Source organism: Herpailurus yagouaroundi, unplaced genomic scaffold, assembly GCF_014898765.1.
Source record: "Herpailurus yagouaroundi ecotype Mexico unplaced genomic scaffold, PumYag 207, whole genome shotgun sequence".
In the NCBI taxonomy this organism is placed as follows: Eukaryota; Metazoa; Chordata; class Mammalia; order Carnivora; family Felidae; genus Herpailurus; species Herpailurus yagouaroundi.
Genome location: NW_024412438.1, coordinates 3,053,978 through 3,066,624, shown reverse-complemented (window position 1 = coordinate 3,066,624; position 12,647 = coordinate 3,053,978). Strand labels below are relative to the sequence as shown.

Here is a 12,647-nt window from a genome sequence, read left to right as displayed (position 1 = left end):
CCTGCGGGCTTTAACAGATCGTCGTGCGAGTCCCGCCGCCAACTGCAGAGCGCTCCTGTCCCTCTGGGAACGCGCGAGGGGTCACAGTCACGCTGCCCTCCCCGCAGCCGCTCAGCCAGGCTGCGTCTCCAGACTCGCCTCTCCCGGACGCTTCGTAGAAACGCAATCGCACAGCACAGCCCGCGGCCTACGGGGCCGGCTTCGCCGTGCACTTCTTCCCTTTTTTTAAGGTAAGCTTTAGGCCCGACGTGGGGCCTGAACTCGCGACCCCGAGATCAAGAACCGGAGGCTCCACCGGCTGAGCCGGCCGGCGCCCCCGCCACAGACTCTCACCGGACCCTCCCAACAATCCCGAGGTCAAGACTCCCCCCACGAACTCGTGTCCCCGGCGTCAGCTGTCCTCTGTCTGGCTGCAGCCGCTGCCGCCGGGGTTTCGACAGCCCCCGAGGCGGTTAACAGACCTGCCCGTCACCGCGCCGGCGCCCCGTGAGGACGCGTGGGGGGCAGGGAGGGTGAGCGGGCGCGGCTCGGCGAGTTCTCTGCCACGACCGCCCCGGCGCGTCAACACCACCGACACCCCGCAGGCGTTACTTCAAAGTATTTTTTTATTTAACTTTAATTTCTGAGGTAAAATACTTTTTCTCTTTCAACTTCCATAACAAAATACAGAGCTATCAGATACCCCTGGAAAAAATATGTATATTATACATATATTTCTATAACATTACATCATATATATATATATATAATATATATGCAAAAAATTTGAAGACTTTATAGAAAGAGGAACGTCTAAAAGGCACTGCACGATGGAGGCGGTTACTTACACGTACGCACACATGCACGCTGGTTCTGCTGCAGCCACACCTAGAAGTCCTCCCCCACGCGTGAGCGCCTCACTCCCAGATCCCTGCCTCGCAATTCTGCAACTCAAAGAATGCTTAGCTATGTCGGAACGAATGAGCCGTGACTCCCCCCACCCCACCGAAACGAGAAAGAGAACTGCTCACGAAAGAATGGGTCAAAAATTTTCTTCTAAGCAAATTTAAAACGTATGTTCCGTTACCCTTTACAAGATAAAAAGTATAAACATAATTATGGAATAAATAAAAAAAAAAAAACCAAAAAACAAGGGACGAACAGCCAACTGACTAACCCGCTTGGGGAGAAGTGATGTACTTCAACTACTTTTTAATGCTTCGCAGGGTCTCTTGGCCCACAGAGGACTAGGGCGCGGCGTCTCCCTGTCGGCTGGCGAGCTGGGTTTAACGCAGTGCAGCTTGAAAACTGGGGTGAAGGGACCTGGTGGATCGCCTGCTACACACCTAGCCATCCTTTAAAAAAGAAGGAGCTCAGCAGCGCCGGATGCCCTTGGGAGACCACTACTGTTCCCTCTATAGTCAGAAAAGCAAACTGTTTGCATGAACAAGTTCTTGATTGATGAAATCCAAGATGTAGATCTGCAAAGTCTGAAAGGTTTGGCGCAGCAAAACGTGGGGGGAACGGGAGAAACAGGCCCGGTCTTGTCCCCCTTTCCCCGCCTGCTGTGGGACAGGGAGGAAATGCGGCGCAAAGAGCTAGGACTGGCTTTGTGGCGGGCCAGGGAGACAGGTGCCTGCCGGAATGGGTCCCCTGGGGTGAGGAGGCACCTCCCACCCCAATGCCCCGGGAAATGTCGATGACTTCCCCATTCCCGGTCCCCTTCCTGAGCAAGTCTGGCTCTGCAGGAGGGCCCTTCCCGACGCCAGCCCGCGCACAGTGCAGATCAACCAACGATTTACCAGAGGAATGGCAGCCAAAGAAAACAGTAAACACCAAACAATTTCTTAAAGCCAAAAAACATTTCTCATGGAGTTGAATGTTTTTCGAGTGTGTTTTTTCAAGTGTAAAAGCAGTGACTTTTTGTTCACACAGAAGCAGCATCTAGGAATTAATTCTGGCACTTGGGTTCCAGGGGTTTCCAGGTATGCATCACGGATTTTCCTCCCTCTTATTTTAAAGGCCTCGAGTTTCTATTCCTGAGTTCATACCGACACGTGCTGGCGCCCCCCTCTCGTGGACAGGGAGGGGGGCCGGCCAGCCACCCTGGTTAGATCGGGCAATGCCACGCAGAGATCCTTCCTCCACCTGCCTGGGCTTGCTTTCTGATCCGAGGGAAGAGGTGCAGAGAAAGAAACGGACAAAAACATAACCAACCCCAAGGAGGCTGAACGGGGAGCCCTCTGCAGCCTGACCAAAGCCTGAGTTGATAGACCACTCTCCTGAGCCCTTCCTAGGGAAAGACAAGTCACTATTTGGAAATCTGAACGAGGACACCTGCCAGAGAATAGCACGATGGACTCAAGACATCCCAAGCCACCTACCAACCCACTCACCTGCTCTGACCTTCCCCCGCCCCTCCCGCATGCACTCTTTTAAAAAAGACCCCCCCCCCATTAAAAGACCACCTTTGAATGCTTCTTAGTATACGGTTTCCTCAGGCTAAGGTGCAGTCAGGGATTTCGCCACTTCCTAGACAGCGTCCCTGTGCCCGCTCCCTGCCTCCGTCGGATATGGAGTCATCTCCTCTCTCCCTGCCTCCTGGACGCCAGGCAGACGTGAGCCGGTCCGGCGTCTCGGCACACCTCGCAGTTACGCGTGTGCGCACGCGGGTGGCTGTGGCTTCTCTCTGCCCCCAGTCAGGTCTCTCTCACTTCACGTAAGAGCAGTACTTTCCCGTTCCTTCGTGCCGAGGGAAGGGGATTCACCATGGAGAAACCGCTCCTCGCCGTCTGTAAACTGGAGTCTCGGGGGGTGGGGGTGGGGGTGGGGGTGGGGGACGGCCAGCTGATCAGGAGGATTAGAACAATCTAGGGAAATGGGTACATCAGGAATGGCACCACCACGACAGGACGGACACCAACTCCCGCGCTCCCCCCAGGCTCTTGGCATCTGGCCGCCTTCTGTGTCTCCGCCCGCCTCGCCCTTCAGTCTCCACCGACATCCACTCGCACCCCGGCTACCTTCTGAATTTCCAGGTATCACCTGCCCCTGTCGCCCACAATCCCGCCGTCCTGCTTCCCGTCCTGGTGACGCTCAGGGAACAACTAAATGCCAACTCGAAACTTAACCCTGTTTCGACGCTCCTGGCTTGTCTGCAAAGTTGTCCGTGCCCTTCTCTGGGCTTCTGCTGACAGACCCGTATCAGGTGAAAGTATGCTCATTGTTAAGGCTCGACTTAAGAAACAGCCAGAGAACCAGACGCAACGCAAAGACATCTCCCACGTCGTGCTGCTCAGCGCGCCCACGGCCACGCTGCAGCCTGGCTCTCCAAACCCACGATGGAGAAGAAAAGACGAAGATCATTTTTGTATGTGTTTTGTTTTTAAAGGCATTGGGTTATGTCCTCCTGCCCTCTTCTTGCTTCCCCGAACCAGAGTTTACAGCTCCTCACGGGCTCCTCACTACGGGAAGCAGGGGTAAGTCGGGTAAGTCGGAGAAACCTGCAGTGGGGCCCCCGGCCCCACCCCCGTGGAACCCCCCGCCTGTGACCGGCGCAAACGTCTCATGTTTCCTGCAAACGTTTTTTTTTTTTTTTTAAAAAAAAAAAAAAAACGCCAAACGACAACAAAGGAAAAGAGGAAAAAAACAACTTCGGAACACGCCCCCCCCATCCCAGTAAGACAGGTTATCTCATTCCTCCCCTGAAATAATTATACAGAAACATCTCAGGCGACACCCATAGTATGAATGGGCTCTCCCCACTCACCCTCCTGATCACGCCCTATTCCCTTTTACGTGTATCTCTCAGAGCAAAAGAAATTCATTAATGGCTTTCCATATATAAATACAATAGAAAAGAAGTCTGGAACCTGAACTAGACGGGGCCAGGCGTAGCGAGACCCCCGAGAGAGTTTGTCGGGAAGTGTGAGCCTCCCCAAGAAGCGGAGGCCCCTCCTCCTCTCAGTTCATCGACCTCCCCGCGTGCTACTCACCAGGGAAAGTGTTCATACCCCACCTAATTTACAACAGAAGATGCCCATCCCGTCCCCCAAACATAAAAATACAAGTCTATGCCCCTAGAATGATCAAACCGGTCTAACTCCCTCCCCCCACCCCCCCCCCCCCAATCTCGCTACATAAATACACGGACGCGTGTGACTAGAGTACAAACGGTCCCCGACCCCCCGCCAGTTCTAGGCGTCGGCGGCCGCGGCCAAGCCCCGGGGTCCCGGCCCCCTCCAGAGGGCCGCGCCGTTCTTACTCGGCTGGCGGGCTCCAGGGCCATCGTTCCAACGCCGCTTCAACCGGAGCTTGGGGGGCATCAGGGCGTCTTCTTTCTTCTCAGGCGCGTTGGGCTCTCTGCCAGGCCTGTCCTCACTGTCTTCAGCCACCTCTAGGGGCTCTTCGCTCGGGGTGCCGACGGGTGCGGAGGGCCAGACCGGCACAGCCGGGCGGGCAAAGAGGGTGCCCTTCTCCTCCTCCGTGGTCCTGCCCGGCACAGGGCCCTCTTCCTGGGAGCGCTCCTCCTCCCGCGCCAACTGCCCGAGGCTCTCCGGATCCTTGTCGGAGGCCGGCTCCACCTTAATTCTCGGGGGGACGGGAGCCACGGGGGGAGCAGTGACGGGGGCGGACTCCTCGCTGCTCTCCACCCTCTCCCGGTTCTTCCGCCCAGCTGGCGGGGGCTGCAGCTTGATGGAAAACTGGGCCGACTCCTCAGGATGCATCTGGCACTGCAGAGGCGGGACCACGAGGCCCGGGTAACGGGGGAATGTCCGCGGACTCAGGTGGTAGTTGAACACGGAGCAGGCTTGAGAATGAAGGTAGTGTTTCATTTCCTCGGGGTTGAAGGAGAAGCAGCCGCTGCCGGCGAAGGGGCTCAGGCCCGGGGACGGGCTGTAGGAGAAGATGGTGGGCGTCAGGGACAGGGCTGGGGAGATGGGGACGTTGAGAACGCCTCCACGGCCAGGGAGCGGAGAGACGGCGAAGGGGCTGTGGGGGTCAGGGTACATCCCGGGCCTGGTGAACAGAGGAAGCATGATGTCCGGCTTGCGTTTCTGATGGCCGATCCCTCCCGCACCGACGGCACTCCGCGAGGACAGGAGGTCCACGCCCCGGCGCCAGTCGGCGGCCGAGCCGTCGTCCAGCTCCGGCAGCTCCGCCTTTCTCTCGGCGCCGTTACCGGACTCCTGGCCAGAAGCGGCGAGGGAGCCGGCGGAGAACCGCCCGGGCTGCACGTCGCCCGTCGGAGAATGGGTGTCCAGAGGGGGGAAATGGAACCGGGAAGAGGCCGTCGGCACTGGTGGCGCACTCTGGGGGACCACACCTGTGGGGGCGGAGGAGACAAAGGCCACTTTAGAGGACTGGTCACCCACCGAGGGCACGCTCAGCCTGATAAGCAGCACTCTGATAAGCAGCACGGGGGGGGGGGGGGGGGCGCACACAGCAGGAAGCACGCGCTCTGCCCCTCCCCCTCCCCCTCCCCCCCAGCAGCTGCAGCTCAGCTCCCTCCCCAGGAGGCGGCTGCTGTGGGCTCCCCTAGCCTCCTGCCCGCCGGGCGTCCGAAATCACATTTCTTATTTGTCTGTCCTCCAACATCACGTCCACCACGGTGGGGACTCCCCGTTGTTTGCAACTAGATGTAATAAAGCAGCTGGGGGTCGACGGGTTCGTCGGGGCCCAGTCTGGGTCAGCGGGACGAACAGATGGGCACACGAGCCTTCTCCTCGGCGACTCAAACTACTGTGCGTGTATCACCTGTTGCAATTCTCAGCTTTGCAAAGAGTCTTTTTTTATTTTTATAAAAAAATGTACTGAGCCCCTCAGGTGCCCCTCTTTTTTACTTTCATAGTTTGGGCTGTATCAATAAAACAAGCGAGCAAATCAAACACAAACAAAACTGGAAAGGACATGTATGTAAAGCAATGCATTAAAAGCCCAAAGACTCTGCACCTCACATACAAGGTCACGAACAAGACCATATTTAAGAGCAAAAACAGCTTAAAAAAGAAAAGGCCATGTGTTTACTAAAGTGAGTTGCTGTGGTAGATCCTTTGTCATTTCTGATACACAATCACTACAGAGATTCAAGTATTTTTTGATGTCTGTAAATCTATTTTCCTCTAACAAATTCCATACAATGCTCTCTGTTCCCATCCTGCTTTCAAGCACTGAAGAGGCTGGGAGAAAACGGAGGACCTACCACCCCCTCTCCCACGTCTGCCTGCTGGTACCGAAACTTTAACTGATGCAAAAACCAACACCACACTAAACATCAGCCTCAGAGGCCTGCGAGTTCTCAACTCCCCCCAAGGTCCTTCTATAAACAAGTCAGAGGAAAGGGATGCCATCTGAGGCCTCAGAGACCCTTTGGGCCCCTGGGAGGTACCAGTGGCTTCTATCAGTGATGATGTCAGGAGGGCTTTCTACACTCTTGAGGCAGAGATACGGGAGAAGGAAAAAATAAGAAAAGCCAAGTAAATGAAAGTACCAGACCAAGGAGAAGAAACAAGAGGGTGTAAGGCCTGGTGTGGTCGGAAAGCGCCCCCATCAGTTGCCCCCTTCCGTTGCTGACACAATGGGCCATCCTCAGCCAGGACTCTACAGGTGGCCGGGCTGTGCACTGTGGCTTTCTAGGCACACGCGACTGAGGAACTGTGCCAGAGTAGCATTTCCCAAACCGAAGTTCCGTGGAAACGGCTCCGTAGGGCCTTTTTCCCCTAAAGCCAGTAACTCAATCTTACAACTGGAAAAACTGGTAGATGACCTTGTATATACAATCCGAGTAGCATCAAGGTCGTCTCAGGCCAAAAGGATCTCTTCTACCAGCCTATTAGTGGCTAAAATTCTCTTTTGGACTCATTTGCGTCTTAATTTTGTATTAAGAGCACATGTACCGAAAAGCAAAAAAGCTGCTTCTATGTGTTCGGAAGGTGTGTTCTGGGGAGCGGCAGGGAGGGAGGAAGGTCCTGTCTCCTAGACAGTCTGTTTTTTTTTTTTTTTTTAAACTTCTACTTCCTTCTTCACACAGGCTAAGGTATGCTGATTTGCAATAAGAACAGAGAACACACGCGCTGGGGCAGCACTATGGGCCCTCGCCTCCCACGCTGAGTAGCAGCAACACTTTTCTATGGGGTAGATGTGCTGAGAGAACAAATCTAAGATTTTGTTTGAAAAACTGAGCTTGCTGCTTAAAACACTTTGAATAACACTGCTTTAGAACAAGACCGCCTTCGAGGAGCCACTATGAAATCTGGGTGGCAAGGCTGGAAAATCTGGGTTTGAATCTCAGTTCTGGGGGCACCTGGGTGGCTCAGTCAGTTGAACGTCCGACTTCGACTCGGGGCCTGATCTCGCAGCTCATGAGTTCAAGCTCCCATCGGGCTCTGTGCTGATGGTGCACAGCCCATTCTGGAAACTCTGTCTCCCTCTCTCTCTCTCTCAAAAATAAATACACATTAAAAAAAATAAAAAAAGACATTCAATCTCAGTTCTGGCACCTTCTACCTTGTGACCTGTAACCAACTGGCTTTTAATCCCTTTTTGCAAAATGGAAATAACAGGACCGTTGCCTACTTTCAAACCCTCGCCCTACCACTTATTAGCTGTGTGACTCTGGATAATTTACTCATCTTTCTGTGCCTCAGTTTCCTTACCTGTAAAATGGATAGTAAAAGGACTAATCCTCATGTTATAAAAACTAAAGGGGTTGCAGCACCCGGGTGGCTCAGTCAGTTAAGTGTCTGACTCTTGATTTCAGCTCAGGTCATAATCTCATGGTTCGTGAGATCGAGCTCCGAGTCGGGCTCTGTGTGGACAGCACAGAGCCTGCCTGGGATTCTGTCTCTCTCTCTGTCGCTCCCTTATTTGCTCTCTATCTCTCAAAATAAATAAAAACAAAAAACTTTAAAAAAATAATAAGTAGAAGGTTTAATATTTTTATAAAGTACTTAGGATAGTACTGGCACACAGCTAACTACGTTAACTATTTGTTACAACGAGTAATTTTTTACTACACAGTAATCATCGTTTAAAAATAAAAACTGTAGGGGTGCCTGGGTGGCGCAGTCGGTTAAGCGTCCGACTTCAACCAGGTCACGATCTCACGGTCCGGTCCGTGAGTTCGAGCCCCGCATCGGGCTCTGGGCTGATGGCTCAGAGCCTGGAGCCTGTTTCCGATTCTGTGTCTCCCTCTCTCTCTGCCCCTCGCCCGTTCATGCTCTGTCTCTCTCTGTCCCAAAAATAAATAAATGTTGAAAAAAAAAATAAAAATAAAAACTGTAAAAGACACGTAGTTTGATTACGTACCATATGTTAGACAAGAGTATTAGAGCAATGTCTTATTTCCTGGGTGTGTTAATGTTATTGTGGTTGTGGAAGAGAAGGTCCTTGGACCTACGGGGGGAACATGGGAGAAATGTCGTGTTGTCTGCAACTCCAACCTCAAAAAGACTCGTTGGTGAGTTTGAGCCCCACATCAGGCTCTGCGCTGACAGAGCCTTCTCTCTCTCAATTTCTCTTTCAAAAATAAACGTAAAAAAAAAAAAAAAGAGAGAAAAAGCAAATGTGGCAACGACGTCGACCATTAGTGAATCTAGATGGAGGAATCACTGTTCTATTTTTTGCAATTTTTTTTTCATAGGTTTAAAGTTTTCCAAAATAAAGAGAACTGTAAAAACCCAGGCTGGGGGTGGGGAGGCACAGAGTAAGAGCTCTCAAATCCCTCCTTGGAATGGCCTGTCCTGCCCACTCCCCACCCTGACGGGTAACCATTTTCACTAGTACCTTCTGCATCTTCCCAATGTTTCTTATGCAAAGACAGTAAACGTTAAAAGACACATATACAATAACGTATTTCATAGCACGCTTTCAAGATAAACATGAAATGCTGTACGTAGAAGTACTTCTGATGCCACCCACATGTTAAGCACCCTACCCTAAACTGTCAACAGCGAGGACTGCCAGGAAGGCAAAAGAGTGCTCACTCTGCTTTTCACTCTAAGTTTCTGTATTATTTGGGTATGTTACCATCAGCATCTACTGTTTCCTAAAAGCACACACATATCACCACCATCTGGACATGACCCGTCTGACCTCCAGAATCAAAATCCACAGGGCTCTGCTACGGAGAGTGCTTATCACATTTCACACCGTTACTCCGAATTGTGCTAGACCTCATATATCTGATCTCTCCCGCTAAATTTTAAGTTCCTTGAGGGAAAGAACTCCTCCGTAATCTTTTCTTTTTGTCTTCAGGACTTAACACGTTATCTGTTGAGCAAACGAATGAATCCCAATTTGGGGGAGGAAAGTATGACCTATTAATAAACAAGAGTGAGTGTCAATAGCTCGGTCTCTCGGGAACTGTTTCCTGAGAAACTATTCAACAACTCTGTACAATAACTCTACTCAACCTGCCCTCATCGATCTCTGACTTTGCCGTCATCCGTCATTTTATCACCTGTAAGATGTGAATCTGGAGATGTATAGTTTAGTAGGCTGGGAGAGTTAAATGACAGAATTCATAAACACACCCAGCAGAAGTACCTCCATTAAGCAGTTGTTCAATAAATGTCACATTTCCCCGTCATCATAAAAGTTAAACCTGAAACAACATTTGGTCTGGGTAAAAGTCCTTTATGAACTGATGACTCCAGTTCTTTGTGGAGTTATCTGTACCCAGGACGTATGCAACCAAGTGGTGTACACAAACAAAATGTATACTCTTTTCCCTTCCCTGTGACTTTTCATTCGATCAGGGTCCTGAGCTTAGTTAAGGATCAAGGCTGGTCCGATTGCTTTCATCAGGGAGAACAGGCTGTGCTAGGCCAGTACTGTTGGGCTAGCACACCAGAGACTTCACAGAGGGAGGGGCCCGATTTTCCTGCCCAGGAAAAGCATATAACTCCCAAGGGCTACTGGATGTGTCCCATTCCAGGCTCTTCAAGTGGCTGGCTGGACTTTAGGGTTTTCAATAGGAAAAAATGGGTCCAAACAAAAGCAGTGAACCTTTTTTCAGGCAGGAGGTATGGAACACCAACATTTTCTTCAAAATTGTTGGTGTACTACCCATCCATAGTCTCAATTCCCTTAGGTACGCAGAAGGGGACAGGAGCGAAAACAGAGGAAACAAGATTCCAGCGACTAGAATAGGTCTGATTTCCTAACACCTCTCCCTCAGGCACAAGGAAAGAAAACAGGTTGTAATTAGAGAGATGCATTCCAATACCACTTTTTTTTTTTTTTTCAAGCGCATGCCCCAGGGATAGGAGGGAGTGGCTACAGGAGAGACAGGACTTTACCGATAGGAGAGTCAAGCTAAAACTGCCCTAACTTGTTGTGTGTAGTAATTACCTATCTACAATGGATCTCAGCAGTATATTCTCCCGGCCACACCCCCGCTCTGATTTTTCAAGTTTCTTCCAACTTTTCTCTGAGAACTCAGAATCTGCAGAATTACAATCAGATTTCTTTGCCTTAACACACAACTCCACAAAAACACAGTATTGATGGGCTGGTCAGAAACTAAATACAATCTGTTTTCTTGGACAGGGATAAGACTTCCATCTGAAACAAAACAAAAGCAAACCCGTTCTAAGAGGGTGCCTTCTGCACGGGCAGAGGCAGACCTCAACTCTTCGTGAGGAGTGGTGATGGAAAGTGGTTAGAGGAGAGTCTAGAGGGAGCCTTGCTGCACGTAAGAGGAAAGAAGGTCAAACAACCCCAGATCTTAGTCTCTGAGGAGTTGCTAGTGCAGATCAAAGACCCTGCTTTTCACTGCAAACATATGAACCTCCCCTTCTGTGATTAAGGATGCTGTGGTTTTGATGATATTCACTCGATAAGGGAGAGCTTGGTAGTTTCATAGAAAATCGGAAGTGTTTGTAGAAACAGGCCCTCGTCTATGAAAGAGCCTCTGGGCAGGGTGTTAACACTCTGAGTTCTGACCTGAAAGATGAACACAGACCTGTGGAACATAGTTCCTAAAGAAGACAGAGCAAGAATATCTGGGAGATACAAATAACATGTAGAAAAGGGAACCAAAGACACAACTAAACACACCTCTTCTGAGGCTGCAGAGGCTGTCACTCCCTGTACGGGACAAATAGGGAAACCTGAACAAGACCCTGGAGGCAATCCACCTGACTTCAGCACTTCTAAAAATCCTTCAACATGCCAGGTCTTAGACTTGGGCTTTTAAAATCCTTTCTCAATTCAAAATTCATCCCCCCCGCCCCCTGCCCCCCAGAACAGTCTGCTTCTTACCACTTGACCGGATGTTGATGAATGGGTAGTTAGGCATCACCAGCTTGTTGAAGTTAAATTTATAAGTAAATCTTTTCCCTTTTGTTTTATGAAGGATCCTCTTGTTATAATAGTATCTGTAAAAATAGGAATACGTGTCAATTTACCTTCTAGCTACTGACAGTTCTTGATACGCTTAGGTAACCACCGAGACAAACGGTTCTTGCTCTAAATTACACGGAAACATCACTATCCTTCCGCAGCCTGGCCTTCAGGTTAGGGCTGGGAGACCTAAGAGCTTCCATTTCCCATTCCATTTTCAAACTAGGTTCTAGTGCCTGGCTAGGGCTTTACAAAGACAATCGCGCTCTCAGATCCTGAACACCTATCCCAGCCCCAGCCACCTTTTTGTCGTCCGTCGCTCTACACTTTCAGTTCCATTCTCTCTTTCCTTCCTATCCCACTGTACGTCGCCGCCTTGCCCAGGTGGGGGCAGACTAGTCTCTTGGGAGACCTGATAAGGCTAGTCCGGAGACCTGAGCGCAAAGCGCAGACCCAGAAACGCAGAACCGTTTGATGGTGGCAGGTCAAACAAGTCGCGTACCCTGATCTGGGAAACAGCTGTCGGCCTGGCCTGCCTCATTTTCACGAGGATGAGAGCGGCTCCAGCACAGCTGCCGCAGATTTGACGCTCAAGGTCGCTAAGAAGGAAGAGAGGCAGGGGCTTCAACGGACCCGGAGCCTCTGGCATCGCATCTATTCAGCATCACGGGTTATAACCTACCTTCTGGCCCCTTGAGGGCTAACGGGTTATGAAATGTAAAAACTGACAAGGGGAGAAAAAAAGAACCCAAGAAACCTTGAAGTGGTCAATCTTTAGACCTGCTGGAGCGACCTCTGGACCGACAACGGAGCTCCCAGATACGGCTGCTGAAAGGTGAGGTCACTGCCATCCAGCGAACCCTCCTCCCGCGTGCTTGCCTCACTTTTCCGTTTCTTCTAGGAAAGCCTAAAGAGAGAAAGTCTAACCAACCTCTAACAGGGAAGTCTAAACTCATCCTTTGGATTCTAAGTGAGCTCCAATCCATGTTTCACCACACGCCCTCGCCCACTGCAGAGCGGACTCGGTTGTCTGTCAGGATCCGATGCCAACCACGCTGGAATCCCTCCTACATATGACCAAAGATATGCCTTTCCCTCCTGTGCCTGTGCTACTCAGATCCAGAAGCTCTTACACGCCCACTTTAAAGCCACACGTTGCTATTCAGTTCGATAGAGCAGTCTCTTACCACCTGACACCCTTTCTATCCAACATTCACCCAACTGCTTCGTCTCCTTCCAATCTCTTAAAACCGTGGATCTGGGAATCCTTTCTCTCACCTGAGGGCCCGGCTCAGCTTGTCGTAATTCATCTGTGGTTTGCA

General features: G+C 51.0%; 1 protein-coding gene across 1 annotated transcript in view; it reads right to left on the bottom strand.

Annotated features, from left to right (window-relative positions):
• Positions 1-1,016: 1,016 nt before the first annotated feature.
• Positions 1,017-12,647, bottom strand: part of ETV3 (ETS variant transcription factor 3) — a 27,711-nt gene continuing 16,080 nt past the window's right edge. The window contains exons 3-5 of the mRNA XM_040452346.1: positions 12,604-12,643; positions 11,245-11,360; positions 1,017-5,305 (exon numbers count right to left, since the gene is read on the bottom strand). Of these exons, the coding sequence (XP_040308280.1) occupies positions 4,176-5,305; positions 11,245-11,360; positions 12,604-12,643 (1,286 nt within the window). The 3' untranslated portion in view covers positions 1,017-4,175. The remainder of the gene's footprint in view (positions 5,306-11,244; positions 11,361-12,603; positions 12,644-12,647) is intronic.